The sequence below is a fragment of the Bos indicus genome, chromosome 11 (genome assembly GCF_029378745.1).
Source record: "Bos indicus isolate NIAB-ARS_2022 breed Sahiwal x Tharparkar chromosome 11, NIAB-ARS_B.indTharparkar_mat_pri_1.0, whole genome shotgun sequence".
NCBI lineage: Eukaryota > Metazoa > Chordata > Mammalia > Artiodactyla > Bovidae > Bos > Bos indicus.
Window position 1 is genome coordinate 104,578,565 of NC_091770.1, and position 18,435 is coordinate 104,596,999.

Sequence of the window (18,435 nt, forward strand, 5' to 3'; positions counted from 1 at the left end):
TATGCTGTATTTATAAAAAATGTTTATGGAAACAAGTTCATTGGCCAGTTAGTTCCTGCTGGCCAAAGCACAGTTACTGTTCTAAAAAAGAAACAAAGCTCCAAAATGTTTTCTCCTTCTCTTTTATCCCTCTCTTCCATTTCCACTTGTGATTTTCCTGAGTGTGACCATATTTGGGGAGGGGTAGAAAAGGATTTTGGAGAAGGAAATGGCAACCCACTCCAGTATTGTTGCCTGGAGAATCCCAGGGACAGAGGAGCCTGGTGGCTGCTGTCCATGGGGTCGCACAGAGTCGGACACGATTGAAGTGACTTAGCAGCAGCAGCAAAGGATTTAAAAGTTGAGACAATAAACAGATCACCTGCTTTGTTTAAATTGCTTTGCTGCTGCTGCTGCATTGCTTCAGTCGTGTCCGACTCTGTGCGACCCCATAGACAGCAGCCCACCAGGCTCTGCTGTCCCTGGGATTCTCCAGGCAAGAACACTGGAGTGGATTGCCACTGCCTTCTCCATTGTGTGAAAATGAAAAGTGAAAGTGAAGTCGCTCAGTCGCGTGGGACTTGTAGCGACCCCATGGACTGCAGCCTACCAGGCTCCCCCATCTATGGGATTTTCTAGGCAAGAGTACTGGAGTGGCTTGCCATTGCCTTCTCCAATGACAACCACACAACTCATATTCCCTGGGCATTTCCACTTCAAATGCTCTGTCCTTTTGTTTGCACGGGTTCCTGTGTCATATTCGGAGTTCCCATTTTTAGTTGGGAAATAAGAGACTGCACGAAATTCTATCCGAGGGCCCAGGGAGGGGCCATAGGGCTCCGAGGACCATCCGCGATTCTAAGACCCAGGGGTAGCAGAAGCAGGGCAGTGGGGGTGAGAATGCACAGGATTTGGGGCCAGAACACCGGCTCCGGGTTCTCCTTGGGCCGCTGGTCCCTCCGCTCCGGGCCTCCCCTTCCCCATCTGTAACCAGAGGAGATAATAATACCTGTCTGGGCCATCACCCCGCAGACCCCAGAGTAGCCCGCACGCAGCGACAGTTCGCATCTCCGCGCTGGGGGCTCAGGAGACAACTCTCTTGACCCAGGGGCGGGAAGGCCCCGCCGACTCCGCCGCAGGTCCTGCGGGGTAGCCGGTGGGCGCAGCTCCCAGAGTCCAGGTTCTGAACCTTTCGGAGGTCAAGGTTCCTCTCTCTTACAAGCTGGAAGGCCAGGGCCCCTCACAGGGGTGTCCCGAAATTAATGGGGATGCCACGCGGAGAACCGCCCAGGCCGGCCGGGGGCTGTGGACGCGGCCGCCGCCGCCGATCCCCGGCTTGCGCGGCTGTGGAGAGACGCGACCCCTCCAGCGCCCCGCTAATCCCGTGGACGGGGAGCTCGGCTCCTCCCTGGGGCGCCGCTGCAGGGCGCGCTCAAGATGTGAACACTCAAGGGGCGCGCAAGTACTTTCTGTAGGCATCACCATACTTAAGTATTTAGAAGGTGCAGAAGGACCTGAACTCGCCAATACCAGTTCAGTTCAGTCGCTCAGTCTTGTCCGATTCTTTGCGACCCCATGGACTGCAGCACGCCAGGCCTCCCTGTCCTTCACCATCTCCCAGAGCTTGCTCATGTCCATTGAGTCGGTGACGCCATCCCACCATCTCATCCTGTGTCGTGCCCTTCTCCTCCCGCCGTCAATCTCTCCCAGCATCACGGTCTTTGCCAACCAGCCACTACTAGGGTTAACGCCTTAAAGCAGGGGGGCGCGCGCGGCACACTGTCCCTTTAAGGCGGTGAGCCAGGCCGAGGCGGTCTGTCCCTCGTCGCCTCCCGTAGCTCGCCTCCGAGAGGCCGGCTTTGTGCGTTTGCCCCGCCCCGTCCGCCTCCGCCCCCCGCGCCCGCGCACGCGCACTGCCGCCCAGCCGCCTAGTCAAGCTCGGCCCGGCTCCCGCCCAGGCGGCGGCCGACGCGACGCCCGGAGCGCCCACCTCAGTCCCCTCACCGCCCCGGGCAGGTAAGCGGGGGCCGCCGGGCCGGCGGGCACGTCCCGGGGGGCGCGGGGCCGGCCGGACGCCGGCGCCCCCCGCGCCCCCGGCCGCCGCACGTGTTCCGGCGGCCCGGGCCCGGCCCGGGTCCAGCCCCGCCGGGCCTCGCAGCGCGGACGCCCCGCGCCGGCCGCCTCGCCTCTGGGCGCCCGCGCCGCGCGCCTCCTGCCTGCCGGACGCCGGGCCCCCGGCGGCCCTCTGCCCTGACGCGAGCCCGCCGCGAACGGGCCCGCCCGGACCGCCGGACCCTGGGGGCCTCCCCGCCCTCAGCGGTCAGGTGACGAGCCCCCGGCCCCGGGACTGCGGCCCCCAGCGCAGCCGAGCGCGGCGCCCCCTTTGCTTCCAGAGAGAGAGAGAGACCCCCGACCCACTGGGCCAGCCCGCGCCTGGGTGCCCTCAGCCGCAGAGACGCCCCCACCTCAGCCTGCCGCCCTCCCGCCCCCTGCCCAAGGCAGCCGGGCTCCCTGCTCCCCGGAGGGCCCGGGGCTCCGGGGATCGCGGGGCTGCCGCGGCCACGGGCAGCGCACCGCGCTCCCGCAGTGGAGCCTCAGACCCCTTGCAGCCTGGCCTGCGAGAGCTGTTCTGGGGGTGTGGAAGATGCTGCCCGGAGCCCGCTCACCCAGTTTCTTCCCGCCCAGGTTCCCTGTCGACGCTGGCGGGTCTTGAGCGAGACACTGCCTCCGAGCTTGGCGAGGCTCCATAGGAGGCAGAGAGGTAAGCTGGCGCGTCTGAGAACCCGGGTGGAGTGCCGGGAGCAGGGGGTCCCAGACTCTTCAGCGGCTCGTGGCCCCTCTCTCTTCCCACGGGCGGGGGCCCAGTCTCTGGGGCGGAGCCCCGAGCGTTTTGCGTTTTACCGGTTGACCAAGAGCACTCCCCACCCCCCAAGTCGGTTGGCTCAGCCTTGGGTGGCCAGGCTCACCTGGGTGCCAAGAGGGGTCTGTCGTTATTGCTCTGGAGGCTGGCTCCACATGTGAAGAGTCAGGCGATCGTATTTGCAAGAGCTGGGCTGGATTTCCGCGCTGATGTTTTGTGCAGTTAATGATTTGCTGGCGGAAAGGTAGGGCAAGGGTTGATCTGGGAGGAGTCGGGCACCTTCTCTGTGAGACCCCCTGTGTATCCCTGCTCCTCACCTGAGGGCAGCAGGTTTGCAGGAGTCGAGCCTCACCTCACCTGGTGCCCTTGGCTTTTATGCTAACAGGAGCTACTCAGGCCTCAGAGCTGCCGTCCCATCCCGAACGGAGCCTCTTCTGTTCCCACTTGCGTTGGGCGTGGACACGCCTCGGGCTTCCCCTCTGTCAGCCCTAGCTGTGGTCTGGCTCCCTGAGGGGCCGACTTCTGTGAAACAGACCCTCCAGCTCTGGGCCTTGGCTCTTCTGCCCACCCAGTGTGCCGCCCACCCAGGGGAAGGCAGCGCTTGGGTCCATTGGCGGGGCCTGGTTGCACCAAAGGTATTCACTGAGTAGCCAGCGCTTCCTGAGCCGCAGCTTTGTGCCTGCACCTTGCCCCCGGGCAGGTTTGCCAACCAGCCCCTGGCCTCCCCCGCTCCATTCTGGGTGCCCCCTCTCCGTCCCTAGGCCACGACCCTCACAGCAGGTGGCCGGCCGGGTGCTCTGCACTGCCGTGTTGCGAGATGTTCCTCTCCCCTCCTCCTGGAGGAGACCGGGGATGTGCTCTTTTGGATGGCTTCCATCCATTCCGCCTCGGTGTGATTGCAGTTTTCAGTGCCGAGCTAGAACTTAGAGTGTGTAAACTCCTTGGCTCACGGTGGTGCCAGCTTCTGGACTTGGATGGCCCGCGATGCTTGTGGGATGTCTCGGTGGCTCTGCTCTGGAATAATGCCTTCCCTTGTTTTCAGAGTCACCTGGCTTCTGTGCTATGTATCCCAGTGACGGCATGTCCTCCTGTGATAGGGGAAGCCAGGCTCTTGCCACGCGGTGTTCCCCAGGTTCCCGTTTGCATGCTGCAGTCTCTCCATCCTCTGCAGCGAGCTGGCTTGCAAGGTGTCCGGGCGTGCTTCAGGCGAAGGCTTCTAGGAAGGCCGGGCGGTGGGGACTCCATGGCAGGGCCAGCTCCGGGCTGTGCTTTCCGGCTGCCTGGTCGATGCCTCACCGGGGACAGAGAGCCTCTCGCTGTTAGCATTCTTCAAGGGGCCATGTGTCTGCAGCCTGCACTCGGCAGCCCTGGAGCCGGGACGAGGGCCACGGGGGTGCGCTCCTGCTGTCGGCCCTGTTGCGTCGCTGGGGTGCTGTTGGGGACTTGCATGCATTCCTGCAGCTCAGCTCCTGTCACTTGGCATGTTTGTTTCCTGATCAAGAGTTCCTTGGTTACTTTTATTATCATTAATACACTTTTTTATTTTTAGTACTGCCGAGTCTTGCTGCATGAGCTTTCTCTTGTGGCAGAGCACGGCCCTAGGGTGCTTCAGGGGTTGGCCTCAGTAGCTGCCGCACGTGCTCTCAGTCGTTGCGGTTCCCGGGCTCTAGAGCAGGCCCAGCAGTTGTGGTGCGCGGGCTTTGTCGTTCCACGGCACGTGGGATCTTCCCAGACCAGGGATCGAACCCGTGACTCCTGCATTGGCAGACGGATTCTTTACCACTGAGCTACTAGGGAAGCCCTGATTTGTTTTAAGTGTATCAGGGGATCTTTGAAGAGAATTGCCTTTTGTCTGCCTGGACTTTGCTGTGTTTCTGCAGACGTGTGGGTAACAAAGCAGGAAACGCCGCTGAAGGTGGGTCCTGGGCTCTGATCCACAGGTGGGGCGAGAGTAGCGGTGTCTGAAAAGGACTAGTGAGGCGCGGGTGGAGCAGACCCCTGCCTGGACCAGCGCCCGCTGCAGGCTCAGGAAGGCCATCGCTGTGTGTTCTCTTTCCTGGACACTAACTGTTTTAATATATTTTATTTGTAAGTTTGTTTATTTTTGGCTGGATCATGCAGCATATGGGGTCTTTGTTCCCCTATCAGGGATTAAACCCGTGGCCCCAGCCGTGGAAAAGCAGACTCTTAACTACGGCACTCTGGGCGGGTCCCTGGAGGGCACCCATCTTTGCAGCATGGTTTGTGTGTTGGCCCGTCCCCTGCTGCAGGCTTGGACCAGCAGACGCCCTCCCACGGCGCGTCCTCCACTTGGGGCTGTGACCTCTCTGCCCGGGGTGCTGCAGAGCCATGGCGACCGAGGAGAAGAAGCCGGAGACGGAGGCCGCCCGAGCACAGCCCACCCCGTCATCCTCGGCCACACAGAGCAAGGTGCGTCCCCGGGGGCCCCAGGGAACGGCCAGGGCACGGAGGACGCGAGACGCTCGGAAATGGTATTTCAAGTGCGTAAGCCTGTTCTCCCTCCCCACTGAAACAGTGCCGGCTTTCACTCCAAACCACATCCCCAGCCAGTGCTTTTATGGGCTGTGTTGGGGATGCCCCCCTGTCACCTGGGGAGGGGGCTTTGTCAACCCTTGGTCTTGATCGTAAGAGTCTCTGTGGGACTCAGACAACGTCTCTTGTTAAGCTCCCCAACTCTGGTCCCACCCTTCCCTGTGGAGGTAGCCCGCAGGCAACAGGCAGGTCTGCCCAGGGGCGCAGGATTCAGGGGAGCTTGCGGGGGGCGGACCTTGGCACGGGTTGGGGGCTGCTGAAGCAGGGCTGGCGCTGCTGGGGCTCCCAGCTGCACGGTGGGGGGCAGGTGCTTCCGGGAGGGGTCCCCGTGTTTCTAGTCTGGATGGTAGAGTACGGGAGAAGCAGGGCTGGTGTGCAAAGTCCGGGCTCAGGGTTAGGCACGTGTGTTCAGCCGGATGAGGGCTCTCGGAGGTGCTGTCCAGAGCTTGACCTTACACCTTGGGCATCACGTCCAGACTGGCGATCAGTGGGCAGTGGGATAACTGTTTGCTGACCAGTACTCTCTCTTTAACAGCCCACACCGGTGAAACCAAACTATGCTCTTAAATTCACCCTGGCCGGCCACACGAAAGCTGTGTCCTCTGTGAAGTTCAGCCCCAACGGGGAGTGGCTGGCGAGTTCGTGTAGGTGCCCCCGCCCTGTGACTGCTGGTTGAGACTCTGCAGAGACGGGCCGGGGCGGGGGAGCCTGGTGACAGGTGCTGAGGACGCGGCTCCTTGGGTGCGGCTGTGGGCAGCCCAGATGTTGACTGGAGGCCTTGACTGCCTTTCCTCCCTTTCTTTCAGCTGCAGATAAACTCATTAAGATTTGGGGAGCATATGATGGGAAATTTGAGAAAACCATCTCTGGTCACAAGCTGGTAGGTGTCCGCCCTTCCCCGACTGAAGCTCTGCTGGGCGTGGGGGGCCCAACTCCCAGACCTGTCAGGTTAGGGTCGGAGCCCCCCGCTCGGGCCTTCTCCCCAGTTTTTTAGGTGGTGATTTGCCTCCCAGCTTTGATGTCCTCAGGTGCGTCTGTGCCAGGCTGTAGGCCTGGCAGAGCCCCAGGGAACAGGCTTCTGGGCCTGGCCTGTGTGTCCATCTGTGCGGTCCTCCCGAGCTGAGGGCATGATGTCCGGTTATCTTCAGTTGGACGTTGGGGGTCTGACTCTGGCTGGCTGGTCCCGTTTAGTCAAAGCAATGACCGTGTGTCTCCTCCCGCAGGGCATATCCGACGTGGCCTGGTCGTCAGATTCTAACCTCCTTGTTTCTGCCTCAGATGACAAAACCCTGAAGATCTGGGACGTGAGCTCGGTAAGCTCCAGGAGCGGTGCGGCTGCTGAGCGGCTGTGTGTCGTCAGGCGCTTTACCGCTGTTGCGAGTTGGGTGAGGCGGGGTCACCCTGACACCGATATTTGGGGAAATAATCCCCAGGAACGATGTTATTTCAGGGAAAGTGTCTGAAAACCCTGAAGGGACACAGCAATTACGTCTTTTGCTGTAACTTCAACCCCCAGTCCAACCTCATTGTCTCGGGCTCCGTAAGTGTGTGGCTCCCCTGGGCGGGGGTGGTGGGGCTCCCAGGCTGCTCGCTGAGGGGCTCGGGGCTGGGGGGCTGTCCCCTCTGTTCCCCCCCGCAGAACCTCCGTCACCTGTCCCTTTGCCTTCAGTTTGACGAGAGCGTGCGCATATGGGATGTGAAGACAGGGAAGTGCCTCAAGACCTTGCCGGCCCACTCAGATCCCGTCTCGGCCGTGAGTCCCGCCGCCGCCCCAGCGGCAGAGGCCGTGCTCGGGGACCTGTGCCCGGGGGGTGGGGGGTCTCACGGGGCAGGCAGGGAGCCGGGTCTGCAAGGGCTGAGCTGCGCAGGTGTGACCACTGGTGCGGGGAGTGTGGCACGGAGGTGACTGTAGTGGGTAGAGCATCCCGGGGTCGTGGTGGCCAGTTGTGGGGAGACGGGGGGAAGGTATCCTCCCTGCATGGTCCACAGTGACTGTTCTGGGCACCCACGTGTGCGGGGTGAGTGTGCAAGTGTTAAACTACCCACGTGTCATAAACTGCCCAATGTACGAATTAGGCAAAGTGTCTCTTTGTCAATGAAGAGCCAGAAATGGTTTTTTAGCCAAGTTTACCTTTTGAAAAGTAGAAGGAGTCATGTATAAACAGGTTGTCTGTCGTTACCGAATGGTTGGTCCTTTTCAGGTTCTGAAGTCCTGTAGGTGAGCGATTTTAAGTGTTCTAAGCCATGGACGGCCTTTGTCCTGCTGATGCCGTGCTCAGGGCCTTGACCTTTTGGGGACACGTAATGAGCTAGTTATCGTCACTGTGCTTATTTAACTTAACGTGCAGTGTGCATCATGAGAAACTCGGGGCTGGATGAAGCACAAGCTGGAATCAAGATTACCGGGAGAAATATCAGTAACCTCAGATATGCAGATGACACCAAACCTTATGGCAAAAAATGAAGAAGAACTAAAGAGCCTCTTGATGAAAGTGAAAGAGGAGAGTGAAAAAGTTGGCTTAAAACTCGGCATTCAGAAAACTAAGATCATGGCATCCAGTCCCATCACTTCATGGCAAACAGATGGGGAAACAGTGGAAACAGTGACAGACTTTATTTTTGGATGGCTTCCCAGCCATGAAATTAAAAGACGCTTGGTTCTTGGAGGAAAAACTGTGACCAACTTAGACAGCATATTAAAGAGCAGAGACATGACTTTTCCAACAAAGGTCCGTCTAGTCAAGGCTATAGTTTTTCCAGTAGTCATGTATGGATGTGAGAGTTGGACTATAAAAGAAAGCTGAGTGCCAAAGAATTGATGCTTTTGAACTGTGGTGTTGGAGAAGACTCTTGAGAGTCCCTTGGACTGCAAGGAGATCCAACCAGTCCATCCTAAAGGAAATCAGTCCTGAATATTCATTGGAAGGACTGATGCTGAGGCTGAAACTCCAATACTTTGGCCACCTGATGCGAAGAGCTGACTCCTTGGAAAAGACCCTGATGCTGGAAAAGATTGAAGGCGGGAGGAGAAGGGGATGACAGAGGATGAGATGGTTGGATGGCCTCACCGACTCAATGGACATGAGTTCGAGCAAGCTCCAGGAGTTGGTGATGGATAGGGAGGCCTGGCGTGCTGCGGTCCATGGGGTCACAGAGTCGGACACGACTGAGCAACTGAACTGGATGAGCTGTTTGAAGCTGCCTGGCATGGTGCTGGCCCTCGGGCTTGGCCCTGCTGGCCCCGTGTCGTGACCCGTGCCTGGGGCTAAGGAGGTGCCCGCTGCAGTTTTAACTACGTGTTCTCCAGTGCACCCCTGCTCTGCTCCAGCTCTGCCCGCTGGGGTGAGGGTCTGGGGCTCCTTCCATCTCTGTGCCTGCTGGTGGCCAACACTTTGTGCTGGTCTTCCCGACGGGTGCTGACTGGCGGCTCTCACTCCATGGAGAGGGGTGCGGCCCAGGTCGGCACGCTCGTGCCGCGGCGCCCGTGGGCGGGTGTTGGCAGAGCCCGGGCCTGCATGCCGCTTGGTGTGTGGCCCGCACTGTGGCTGTCGTGCCCTCACCCAGCACTGGTGCAGAGGGGCACCTCGCTGCGTTTGCTGGCTGTGCCCTCTGAACGTGGGCAGGAGCAGGGCGCAGCGCTGTGCGGGCTTTGGGCCCGCTCAGCATCACCTGCAAGGGGTTTCCATCAGATCACAGTTGACAGGTTCAAAGGGTGTAGTGTGATGAGCTCAGGTGCTGCGAGTTTGAAGGTCGGTTTGGGAGGCTGAGGAGCTCGTGGGGGGAGCCGGGCGGGGCCAGCGACCAGGGCTCCTCAGGGGCCACGTCGTCCACACGGAGGCCCCCAGCCACCCGGGGCAGCGTCCCGACTGAGGTGTGAGGGAGTGTGAGACAGCGAGCCTCTCAGGTTTCCAGGACTCCGTGCACCGAAAGGGAGAGTCAGGTGCCGCTGGGGTTTCTAACCCTGGTGTGTGCCGAAGTGTGTCAGATGCAGGCGTGTGTGTGCTGAGCCGCTTCAGTCATGTCTGACTCTGCACCCCCACGGACTGTAGCCCCCAGGCTCCTCTGTCCATGGGATTCTCCAGGCGAGAACGCTGGCGTGGGCTGCCATGTCCTCCTCCAGGGGACACTGGGTGAAATGAAATACCTTGGGCTCGTTTCACCTGTTACTGCCCTGCGCAGCGGCTGAGAGGCGGAAGGGGCGCACGTGGCCCCGTCACGGGCCCTGGGCCGTGTGGACGGCGGTTCTCCCAGCTGTGGTCCCGGACCGGCCTCCGCCGGGAGCGTGGGAGAGACGCAGGCTCTCGGGGGCCTCGCACAGGGCAGGCACCACGTGCGGCAGCAAGCATGGTGTTTCCCCCGGGGTCACGTGTTGTGAAACGGCTTGTCCTGCCCAGGACTCGAACTTCTGACGTGGATTGCTCTTGCCGCTCAAGCAAAGAGTCAGTCAGAAAAAAGAAAGAGGACAAACCAAAGACCCACCAGTCGGGAGTTGGGGCTGGTCCGGTGGCTCTTGCTTATCAGCTGTGTCTCACCTGTCCCCGTTGTGGGCAGGGTCAGGCATTCAGGTGGAGTCTCTGTGTGGAGACAGCACAGCCCGCCTCCCACCTGGGGCTCCACCTCTCCCCAGACGCGCGGTTTGGAGTAGCCTGGGTCGTGCTCCCGCCTAGTCTGGAAAGCTCACGCTGGCTCGCGCATCCCAGGGGTCGGTGTCTGGGCACTCGGAGCAGCGATCTGGGTGTCTTGTGGTTCTGGGGGGTGCTCGGCGGGCAGGGGTGCACCCATGAGTGACACTTGGAGTGTCTGAATAGGTAGGCGTCTCTCCTGACTTTTCCCTCTGGATGGAGGCTGTGGTCAGTCACGTCTGCGTCCACAGACAGGCTCCAGCCAGCTGGGCTCTCCCCGCGGAGCAGGGCGTCTGGGTTGGCCGTTTGTCGTTTTCCCGGGGCGTTTTTTTTGTTTTTTCACGGGGCGTTTTGTAGTCCACGATTGAAAGACCCCAGACGCTTCAGGGTTGGTTTTCCTTGTGTGGTTCAGTGTCCGTCATGAAACAGACTTGCTTGAGACGCCAGGTGAGAACGATCACTTCATCCCTGTTGCTTGTGCGTCTCCGTTAGAGGCTCAGGAAGCCGGGGGAGTTCAGAGCTGCTCCGTGTGTGTGTCTGTTGTGGGGTTGGAGTGCGGGAGCCGGTGTTGGTGATCGTGTCTGTGTTGACCTCAGAGCGAGTCTCCCCCTCCCTCTCCTTCATCCTCAGGTTCACTTTAACCGAGACGGATCCCTGATAGTTTCCAGTAGTTACGACGGTCTCTGGTAAGTAACAGTCTTACTTGGCTGAACCAGCGAGCATTTAAAGGCCTTTCCTTGCACCGTTTGTGCCTCTCGGCGTCCGGCGGGGTCTGTGAGGCAGGTGGGGTCGGGGAGGCGCAGCTGTCCCAGACGTGGCTCCTTGTGGGCCCTGGAGGGTGGGCGTCCTAAGCTTGTGGCCCCGGTAAGGGGCGTGGTGGAGGAAAGGTGTGCCAACATGCGCATCCTCGAGTGCCCTGTTGGGGATGTCAGGGTCCTGAGCAGGTGCTGAGAGCCCAGGTCCGTCCCAGGGGGTGTGTCGGGGAGGGGAGGTGGGGCACTGTCTCGAGAGCATGCTGTCTGAGGTCAGGCCTGTGGCCTTGACACTTGGAGTGGAAGTGTTGTCTGGACGCTGTGAGACGTGTGGGGAGCTGTAGGGAGAATGTTTTAAGCTGACCTTAGCATGTAGAGTGCGGAGCGTCAGGAGGTGTCTGGGAGTGCAGAGTGGTGTCACAGCAGTCACTGGCCAGACCCAGGGCCCACAGGGGACCTCCAGCTATGAGGGAGAAAGCAGCCTTAGAAATTTGTCCACGTTTAGTGCCAATAACAGAGAAGCTAGAGTAACGAAAGTGATGTGCGCAAGACACCGCGGCAGCACCGGAGCGCGCGGCGAGCGCTGCCGTGCCGTTCGGCCTGGCTGCACACCGCAGGAGAAGCTGTCACGTGTGGGTCAAAGCCCTCTGCCCTCTGACCGCTTGTTTTCAAGAAACACACCTGAAACAGGGCGTGTCGGTCCAGGCTCGAGAGAGAAGGGTGGGTAGGTGGGCCGGGCAGAGATGGGGCCTCGGCCAGGGGCTGAGCCGGGGTGAGCAGGTGGAGCTGCAGGAGACCAAGGGGGTCAGGACCGGCTGGGGCTGCGCCAGGCCTGGCCACGCAGGACCCGGTGTGTGTGAGCACGCTCAGCCGGCGGCGGCTCTGCAGTAGGGCTCCCGGGGCGCGGCAGGGCTGACCGTGCTGCAGGCCATGTGTCTGCTGCGTGTGAGGAGTTGCGTGTGCCTGTGGACAGTCCACCTGTCCCCGTTTCCTTCATCACTCAGTGCAACTTGGGATTTCCAGCTAACGTGATGAGAAGGTCATTGCGTGAGAAGTGGATCGAGGCTGATCTCTAGGTCATGGGGTGTCGTGCTGGCAGAAACCGCACACGCACCGAGGCTGGACTGGCGTGACGCCTGCATGTCCAGCCAGGGAGTGTCGGCTCTTAGAACAGGCTCTCTTGTCCCTGAACCAGAGGCCATCCAGACAAGTGCCATGATAACGCTGCTTGTGTGAGAAGCGCTGCCCCCGGGGCTGCGTGCTTGGCGTGCCGGTGCCTGGAGAGCCTGTGGGGTGGCAGGTCGGGCCGGTGGCCATGGGTGCGGAGCGGGCCGGCCATGCCCTCCTCCGCTGTCTCCCGTGGCGCTGAGAGAGTGTGCGAGTGAGCGAGGCGTCAGATGGGAAGCGGCCGGGCCCGTGCTCACCGCTCTGCTGTTGCTTTGCAGCCGCATCTGGGACACCGCCTCGGGCCAGTGCCTGAAGACGCTCATCGGTGAGTGGGGCGGCCTGTGGCCGCGCCCTGCGCAGACACCCTCTCTCCCACAGGGGCTCCTCCTCTGCTGCCGTCCCTCCTCCCCCGCTCCTTCCTGCTCAGCTCTGCCGTCCAGCCTGGCTGGGGCCCTCAGTGAGCCCTGTCTGCTGGGGCTGGGGGCTCCGGGGTCTCCGCAGACGGTGTGGGGCTGTGCCGGAGTGGGGTGGCACCGTGGGAAGGCAGCGTGCTCTGTGTGGCCAGAGGCGCCGCCGGGCAGGGTGTGTGTCTGGCCAGACGGTGGCTGAGGGGCCCCCAGGGCCTCGGGCCTAGGAGGCTGATGGGGGCGGGGAGGGTTTACTGTCAGGGAGGCCGATCTCTGAGTCCCGATGGAAGGCCTCTGCTGTGTCGGGTGAGTTGGCAGGCTCCATGGGCCAGGCTTGCCTCCTGCCCTGGGCTGTCATGGGAGCAGGCGTGGCTCTGAGGGTCTGCTCCAGCCACCATCACAGGAGTCTGCAGGCCAGGTGGGTGGCTTCAACAGCAGAAATCTGTGCCCATGTCTGGAGGCTGGAATCCACGGTCAGGGCATGGGCAGGGCTTGCTCCGCCTGGGCCCTCTCTGTGGCCTTCCCCGCGAGCCCTCTGTGGGTGTCCTCACCTCCTCCTGCAGGTCACAGGACGCTGGTCAGATTGGCTTGGCCCCCGCGGCCTGCCCAGCTGCCTCATCTGACGTAACCTGCCTCTGAGGCGCGGTCTGCGCGGCCAGGCTTAGGCCAGGAGGGCGGGGCGGGTCCCCGGTGGCCTTTGAGGCTTTCTCACTCTGCACGCTCTGACTGAGACGTTGCCCCGTGTGTCCTGTGGCACCGTCCCCCGGGTCTGGGCGCCCCCACTGGTGCTGTGTCCTCGTGCCCGTGGCTGAGTGAGGGCTCCTAGCTGAGTTTGTGGCCGCCCCATGACTGGGCGGGAGCCGAGGCCCGAGATTACAAGCAGCTGCAGCTGCATCCCGCCCGGGGCGTCACGCCCTTAGGCCTTCCTCAGAGGAGCCTGTCCCAGCTGCGGGGCGGCTCTCACACACCCCCCATGTGCCTTTCCAGCGTCCGCCCAGCAGAGGGAGCAGCGGCCCCCCGCGTGCGGGGCGCAGGCCTGGGGCCCCCGAGGTGGTAATGGGCGGGCTGCCCCGGTGCTCGGGACCCAGGGCCACGCGGCCCCTCACCAGGGTGCACTCGGGCTCCTCCCCAGGTGGGGGCGGCACGGTCACCAGGCCACATGCCTCCCAGGCCGGCCCTGCTCAGCCAGCAGCTCCGCCCCGCCTCCCCAGGGCCCCCGGGCGCGCTGCACCCCGAGTGTCAGGAGCGGGGGTGTGGGCATGGCATTGCTAGGTGGTTTCCAGAGAGAACCTGCGCTGACGCAGTGAAACCTTCAGGAGAACGGCCGCCACGATTCAGCAGGCCGGCCGTGTCCTCAGGGCAGCTGGGTTGGGCAAGGCCCGTGCGAGATGGCTACCCCGAGGCTTTCTCTGTGCCTTGACTGGAAGCGGCCCGGGGGCGGCTGAAGACCCGGCCTCCTGAGGCCGAGTGGCCACAGGGCCTTTGTTCTTGAAGCTCTCCTGCCCGGGGGTCACGGGGTGGAGCGGCTCTCACGCTGGCATGAGTGGTGGGTGGTGGCAGCGTGGGCACGTGTGGCGGTGACCTCACTGGGCAGTGGTGGGGGAGCGCCCCTGGCAGTCAGGGCCCCCCGGCAGCCATGTCTGTGCTCCACACAGATGACGACAACCCCCCCGTGTCCTTCGTGAAGTTCTCTCCGAACGGCAAGTACATCCTGGCCGCCACCTTGGACAAGTAAGCGCTGCCGTGCCCACCCGGGGTGGTTGTGTGGCCAGGCCCCAGCCCGAGACCCGCCCTCCCTGCCGGGGCCATGGCGGAGGCCCATTTGTGCAGCCAGGGCTCAGATCCTCGGCTCTGTGGTCACTGGGGACCCTCCTGTCCGAGGGGTGGTGGGCACTGCTCCCGCTCCCACTGGGCACCCTGCTTCTCCCTGGCAAGCTGCGGGCAGGTGTCACCGGCCGTCAGCTGCCCTCCTGGGGGTTTTTGGGGCTCGGCCTCCTGTTCACGGAGGGCTGCCCGCAGGTGGGCTCTCAGGGTCCACCCCGGGAGGAAGAAGGACCGTAGCTGACACCTGTGCTGGACGGGCTTCCCCCGCCCTTACTGGTGTGCCTGGGGCTCCCACGGTCCGCTCGGGTGTCCTCAGCCCCGGCCGCTTCACGGGGCCCCTGCCCACCATGTGCTGACGCGGCCCCTCTGCCTTGCAGCACGCTGAAGCTCTGGGACTACAGCAAAGGCAAGGTGGGTGACGGGGCAGGGTCCCCGGGGCTCCTGAGGGTCCTGGGCTGTGGCCGCAGGGCACAAAGTGCGACTTTGTGGAGTTGGTTTGGTGCAAATGTCCCCATGATGCGGGTTAAACTCGGCCTGGGTGGGCTGTGGGTGGGGCTCAAGGTGCTCACAGAGCCGTCCAGTCGTGGCTGGGGGCCACCGGCGGTGCAGGGCGGCCCTGACTGAGCGGCGGCCATGGCTGTTTCAGTGCCTGAAGACGTACACAGGCCACAAGAACGAGAAGTACTGCATATTCGCCAACTTCTCCGTCACCGGGGGGAAGGTGAGTCGTCTGCCCCCGCGGCTCCCCGGCCCCTCCTGCAGGCGGGCCCAGTCCTCACCCACACAACAGGCGGGAGCTTTCTGAATGTTACTGGTATGAAGACTGCCTCTGCAGACTGCTGGTTTGGGGACATGCTGCTCCCTCTGCCTGGGCCCCCCTGGCACCCTCCCGACCCTCAGGCTTAGGCAGGAGCCTTGTGATGAGCAGCTGGGCCGTGACTGATGGCCAGCGTCCCAGAAGCCGCCCCGAGGCGAGCGGCAGGCGGTGGGACGGCATCTGGACGGGGTAGTTTGGGGGCTGCATGCCCTGCCGGGGCCGTGGGCGCAGACCGTGGTCCGGCCGCACGGGCGCCTGACCGGGCTCTGTCCCCGCGCCCCTGCCCCGTGCTGTACCCAGTGGATCGTGTCGGGCTCGGAGGACAACCTGGTCTACATCTGGAACCTGCAGACCAAGGAGATCGTGCAGAAGCTTCAGGGCCACACAGGTGAGCGAGCCATCTGCTGCCACCGTCACTTCCCAGCTGCTCTGGGAGCCCCTCCTCATCTGCGGGTGCCAGGGTGGTGCCTCCCGATTCAGGGCTGTCGGGGGATGGTCTGACGCCTCCCCTTGCAGGGCTGCGGGGGGACGGTCTGGCCCCAGCTTTAACCGCTCATTCCCGGCAGCTGGCTGCCCAGCTCTGAAGTCCCTGTGGCCCATGGCCTCCCGGGAGTGGCTGGGGCCCATGTGGAGGTGGCGCCGTCGACACGGGCTCCTCCCGGGCCCCTGCTCCATGCTCCTCTCCCCAGCGCTCAGGGGCCAGCAGTGTAGAGCCCTTAGCTGCCCAGGGCAACACCCTCTCCCTAAGAACTCAAGTTCCCCGGGAGCAAGGCCTGCCTCTACCCTCCACCTTTGGCCTCCACTGTCAGCTTGCGGCTTCTGCTGCGTGGCCGGGACGCTCAGAGGCTCACTTGAAGTCGCCCCAGCCAGAGGGAAAATGCTGGGGCTCCGTTTCCTGAAAAGCTATAAACGCACTGAGTTGCCTGATGCCGGGGCCAGCTCACAACGGGATCTGCTGTGCCCGCCCTGGATGAACTTGCAGAGCCAGCCCCACAGGGCATCAGGGCCCACGCTGGGGTGGGGGGCAGTGCAGCTCTGGTCCAGGTCGGGGGTGCGACCTCCGCTCTGTGAGCTTGACGGCAGCCCTGGCACACCCCTGGCCCGTGGGGCACCCCTTGCCTCTCCAGGGTCTGGGCGGGGCCCCCTGCTGTCCTCCCACCCTGAACCCCGGCTCTGTGTGCTGAGCGTGGGGTCGGCAGCCCCGTGCAGAGGGCCGGGCCCAAGGGGGGAACCAACGTCGACCATCTGTTTGCAGACGTCGTCATCTCGACGGCGTGCCACCCGACGGAGAACATCATCGCCTCGGCCGCCCTGGAGAACGACAAGACGATCAAGCTCTGGAAGAGCGACTGCTAGGCCCGAGGTGCTGGGCGCTGCCGGGAAGTCCACCCGGACTCGTGGGAGCGCAGCTCTTGGAGGGGCTCCCGGTCCAAGCCCGGGGACCTGTGGGGCTTGGCCCTGAGCTGCCTCTGAAGAAACTTGGCTGGGGCGTGTCTCCCACTTGAGGGTCTGGAGGTTGCTGGTGACGTTTCTGCCAATCCCTTTCTCACCGTCCGGGGGAGAGTTCCTAGTCTGTGTTGTGTTCAGAGTCCACAGAAATATTGTGTTCAGAGTCCACAGAGATTTTTAATTTTTTATTACAAAAAGGTGAAGTTCAATTTATCACGAGTTGTGTTTTTTTCCGGTAACTATTCTGTACCATTTTTGCGATTTTATCACCCAGCGCCAGCGCTGTGCCATCGCCACCACGGGTTCTGGCTGCCAGCCTTGGAGGCTGTCCCTTGCGTGTGTTCAGTGACGCTCTGGCGACAGCGTCCTGCCTGTGACCACGTGTCCTGAGTCTGTCTGGGGAGCACAGAGCGCTCACTGTGTGATGGCCATGGAAAAGCCTGTGCTTTGGGGTCATTGCCCCCCTGAGGCTGGCATGGGGACCACCCTCAGTGCTTCCTTTGGTGCCACGGCTGGTCACACGACAAGCAGCACCCTGAGCCGTGCTGAAGGCAGCCGAGCACGCGTGTGCACACGTGGCAGCCGAGTTCTCACCCGGCGCTCTTCTCTGTATGGCTCTTTTACGAGAAGTCTCACAGTCGGCAGGAGGTTGAAAGGATTTTTGACAGATCCCCCTAATGACATGTCCACTCCATCCCGCATAGCCCAGGACCGCAGAGGACTAGCCAATGCCCTGCCGGCTCGCGGCGCGTAGGTGTGGGGCTGCAGGCAGGCAGTAGGGTTCCTCGTTGCAGAGACGCCCAGGCCTCTGCGATGTCTCGTGGTCTATGGCAGACGCTGGCGAGGGCAGGGGCGGGGAGCCCTGGTCTGGTCCCCCCACCACCAGCCTCAGGACGGGTGGGCTCAGGAGCCGGCTCCTCACAGGGAGATGGTGTCATCCACCCGCCTTGCCCACCTAGGCTCTGATCAGGGGCCTCTTCCTGCCAGCGGGACCGTGGGAGTTGGGGGCGCCGACTGCGGGGCAGCGCGGTCAGGGAGCTGCTGCCGTCCACGGGGGCCCCTCTCTGCAGTGGGTCCACCTGGCGTCCCGAGGCCTCTGCGGTGGAGGTGTGTCCCCTGCCTGGGTCCAGGTGGCGAGGCCAGTCCTTGGCCTCCAGGGAGCCCTGCAGGTGGGGAAGCAGGAGGCACCATGGACAGTCACAGGTGTCTGGGGACAACCTGGCCGCTGCTCCCCCAGCCTCCCCTTCAGAAGCAGAAACGCCGATGGCTTGGCTGTCATAGGAATGAACCGCTCCAGCGCAGGGAGCCCCGAGCCTGCAGCGCCTGAGCGTCTGGGCGGGAGATGCTGAGGCCCCATGGCAGGGGCGGCCTTGGTTTTCCCTGGACCAAGGTTGAGGTTCTTTGGGTTTTGTTGGTTCTGGTGTCAGACTTGCCCCAGGGCAGGGGCGTGTGTGCAGAGTGCCGTGTCCTTCAATATAGTTTATTTTTTCTACATTTGAATTCTCTGTTGTAGATTTATGTAAAAATGCATTCTCTTTTTGAAAATAAAGAATTTCCTGTCTTGTAATTTTGTTCCCAAAGAAGCACTTAACCTTCCTTAACATGCAGCTGTTACTGGGGTGGGAGGCGGCAGGGGTGGCACGGAGGCAAACGACCACTCAACCAGCGCACACTCGGCGGGGGTTTCCTCAAGTCAGGGAGGAAACTGTAAGAGGCAACGACGGGTTCAGAGGAGATTTCTACACAGGCAACAGGAAGTGGGTTTGCAGAGGGATTCAAAACTGGTAAAAATCCATAGGACGCTAATGATGGACATCCCACGGGGCACAGTTTGACGTTTCTGAGGATGAGGGTCTGTGGACGGCTTGCGATGATGGTTGTGAAACAGCCCTAAGACCACAGTGGGGACCTCTGCACGGCACTCTGGACTGGACACCTGGCCATCTTACTTTGGCCTATTTCAAGGTCACGTGTTTTCCTGACATTATACCTGTTCATCAAAAGA

At 62.1% G+C, this 18,435-nt stretch overlaps 1 protein-coding gene across 2 annotated transcripts; it reads left to right on the plus strand.

The window, feature by feature from the left end:
- Positions 1 to 1,859: 1,859 nt before the first annotated feature.
- On the plus strand, positions 1,860 to 16,643 carry WDR5 (WD repeat domain 5). Of its 2 annotated transcripts, XM_070799661.1 has the most exons (16): positions 1,860 to 1,995; positions 2,665 to 2,740; positions 4,780 to 4,927; positions 5,110 to 5,269; positions 5,928 to 6,036; positions 6,199 to 6,272; positions 6,616 to 6,705; positions 6,843 to 6,932; positions 7,062 to 7,145; positions 10,645 to 10,700; positions 12,212 to 12,258; positions 13,996 to 14,071; positions 14,542 to 14,575; positions 14,811 to 14,885; positions 15,282 to 15,369; positions 16,237 to 16,643. In XM_070799661.1, the coding sequence occupies exons 4-16, from the start codon at positions 5,189 to 5,191 to the stop codon at positions 16,335 to 16,337; spliced, it is 1,005 nt and encodes a 334-aa protein (XP_070655762.1). In that variant the 5' UTR covers positions 1,860 to 1,995; positions 2,665 to 2,740; positions 4,780 to 4,927; positions 5,110 to 5,188; the 3' UTR covers positions 16,338 to 16,643. The 2 variants fall into 2 exon arrangements, with proteins under 2 accessions (XP_070655762.1, XP_070655761.1); XM_070799660.1 differs by lacking the exon at positions 4,780 to 4,927.
- Positions 16,644 to 18,435: the final 1,792 nt, after the last annotated feature.

What these genes read in the sequence shown, in the direction of transcription:
- WDR5 (XM_070799661.1), top strand. Translation starts at nt 5,189, where the DNA reads ATGGCGACCGAGGAGAAGAAGCCGGAGACGGAGGCCGCCCGAGCACAG. An exon ending in CCATCTCTGGTCACAAGCTG is followed by an intron (nt 6,273 to 6,615) that starts GTAGGTGTCCGC and finishes CTCCTCCCGCAG; the next exon opens with GGCATATCCGACGTGGCCTG. An exon ending in GTGCCTGAAGACGCTCATCG is followed by an intron (nt 12,259 to 13,995) that starts GTGAGTGGGGCG and finishes TGCTCCACACAG; the next exon opens with ATGACGACAACCCCCCCGTG.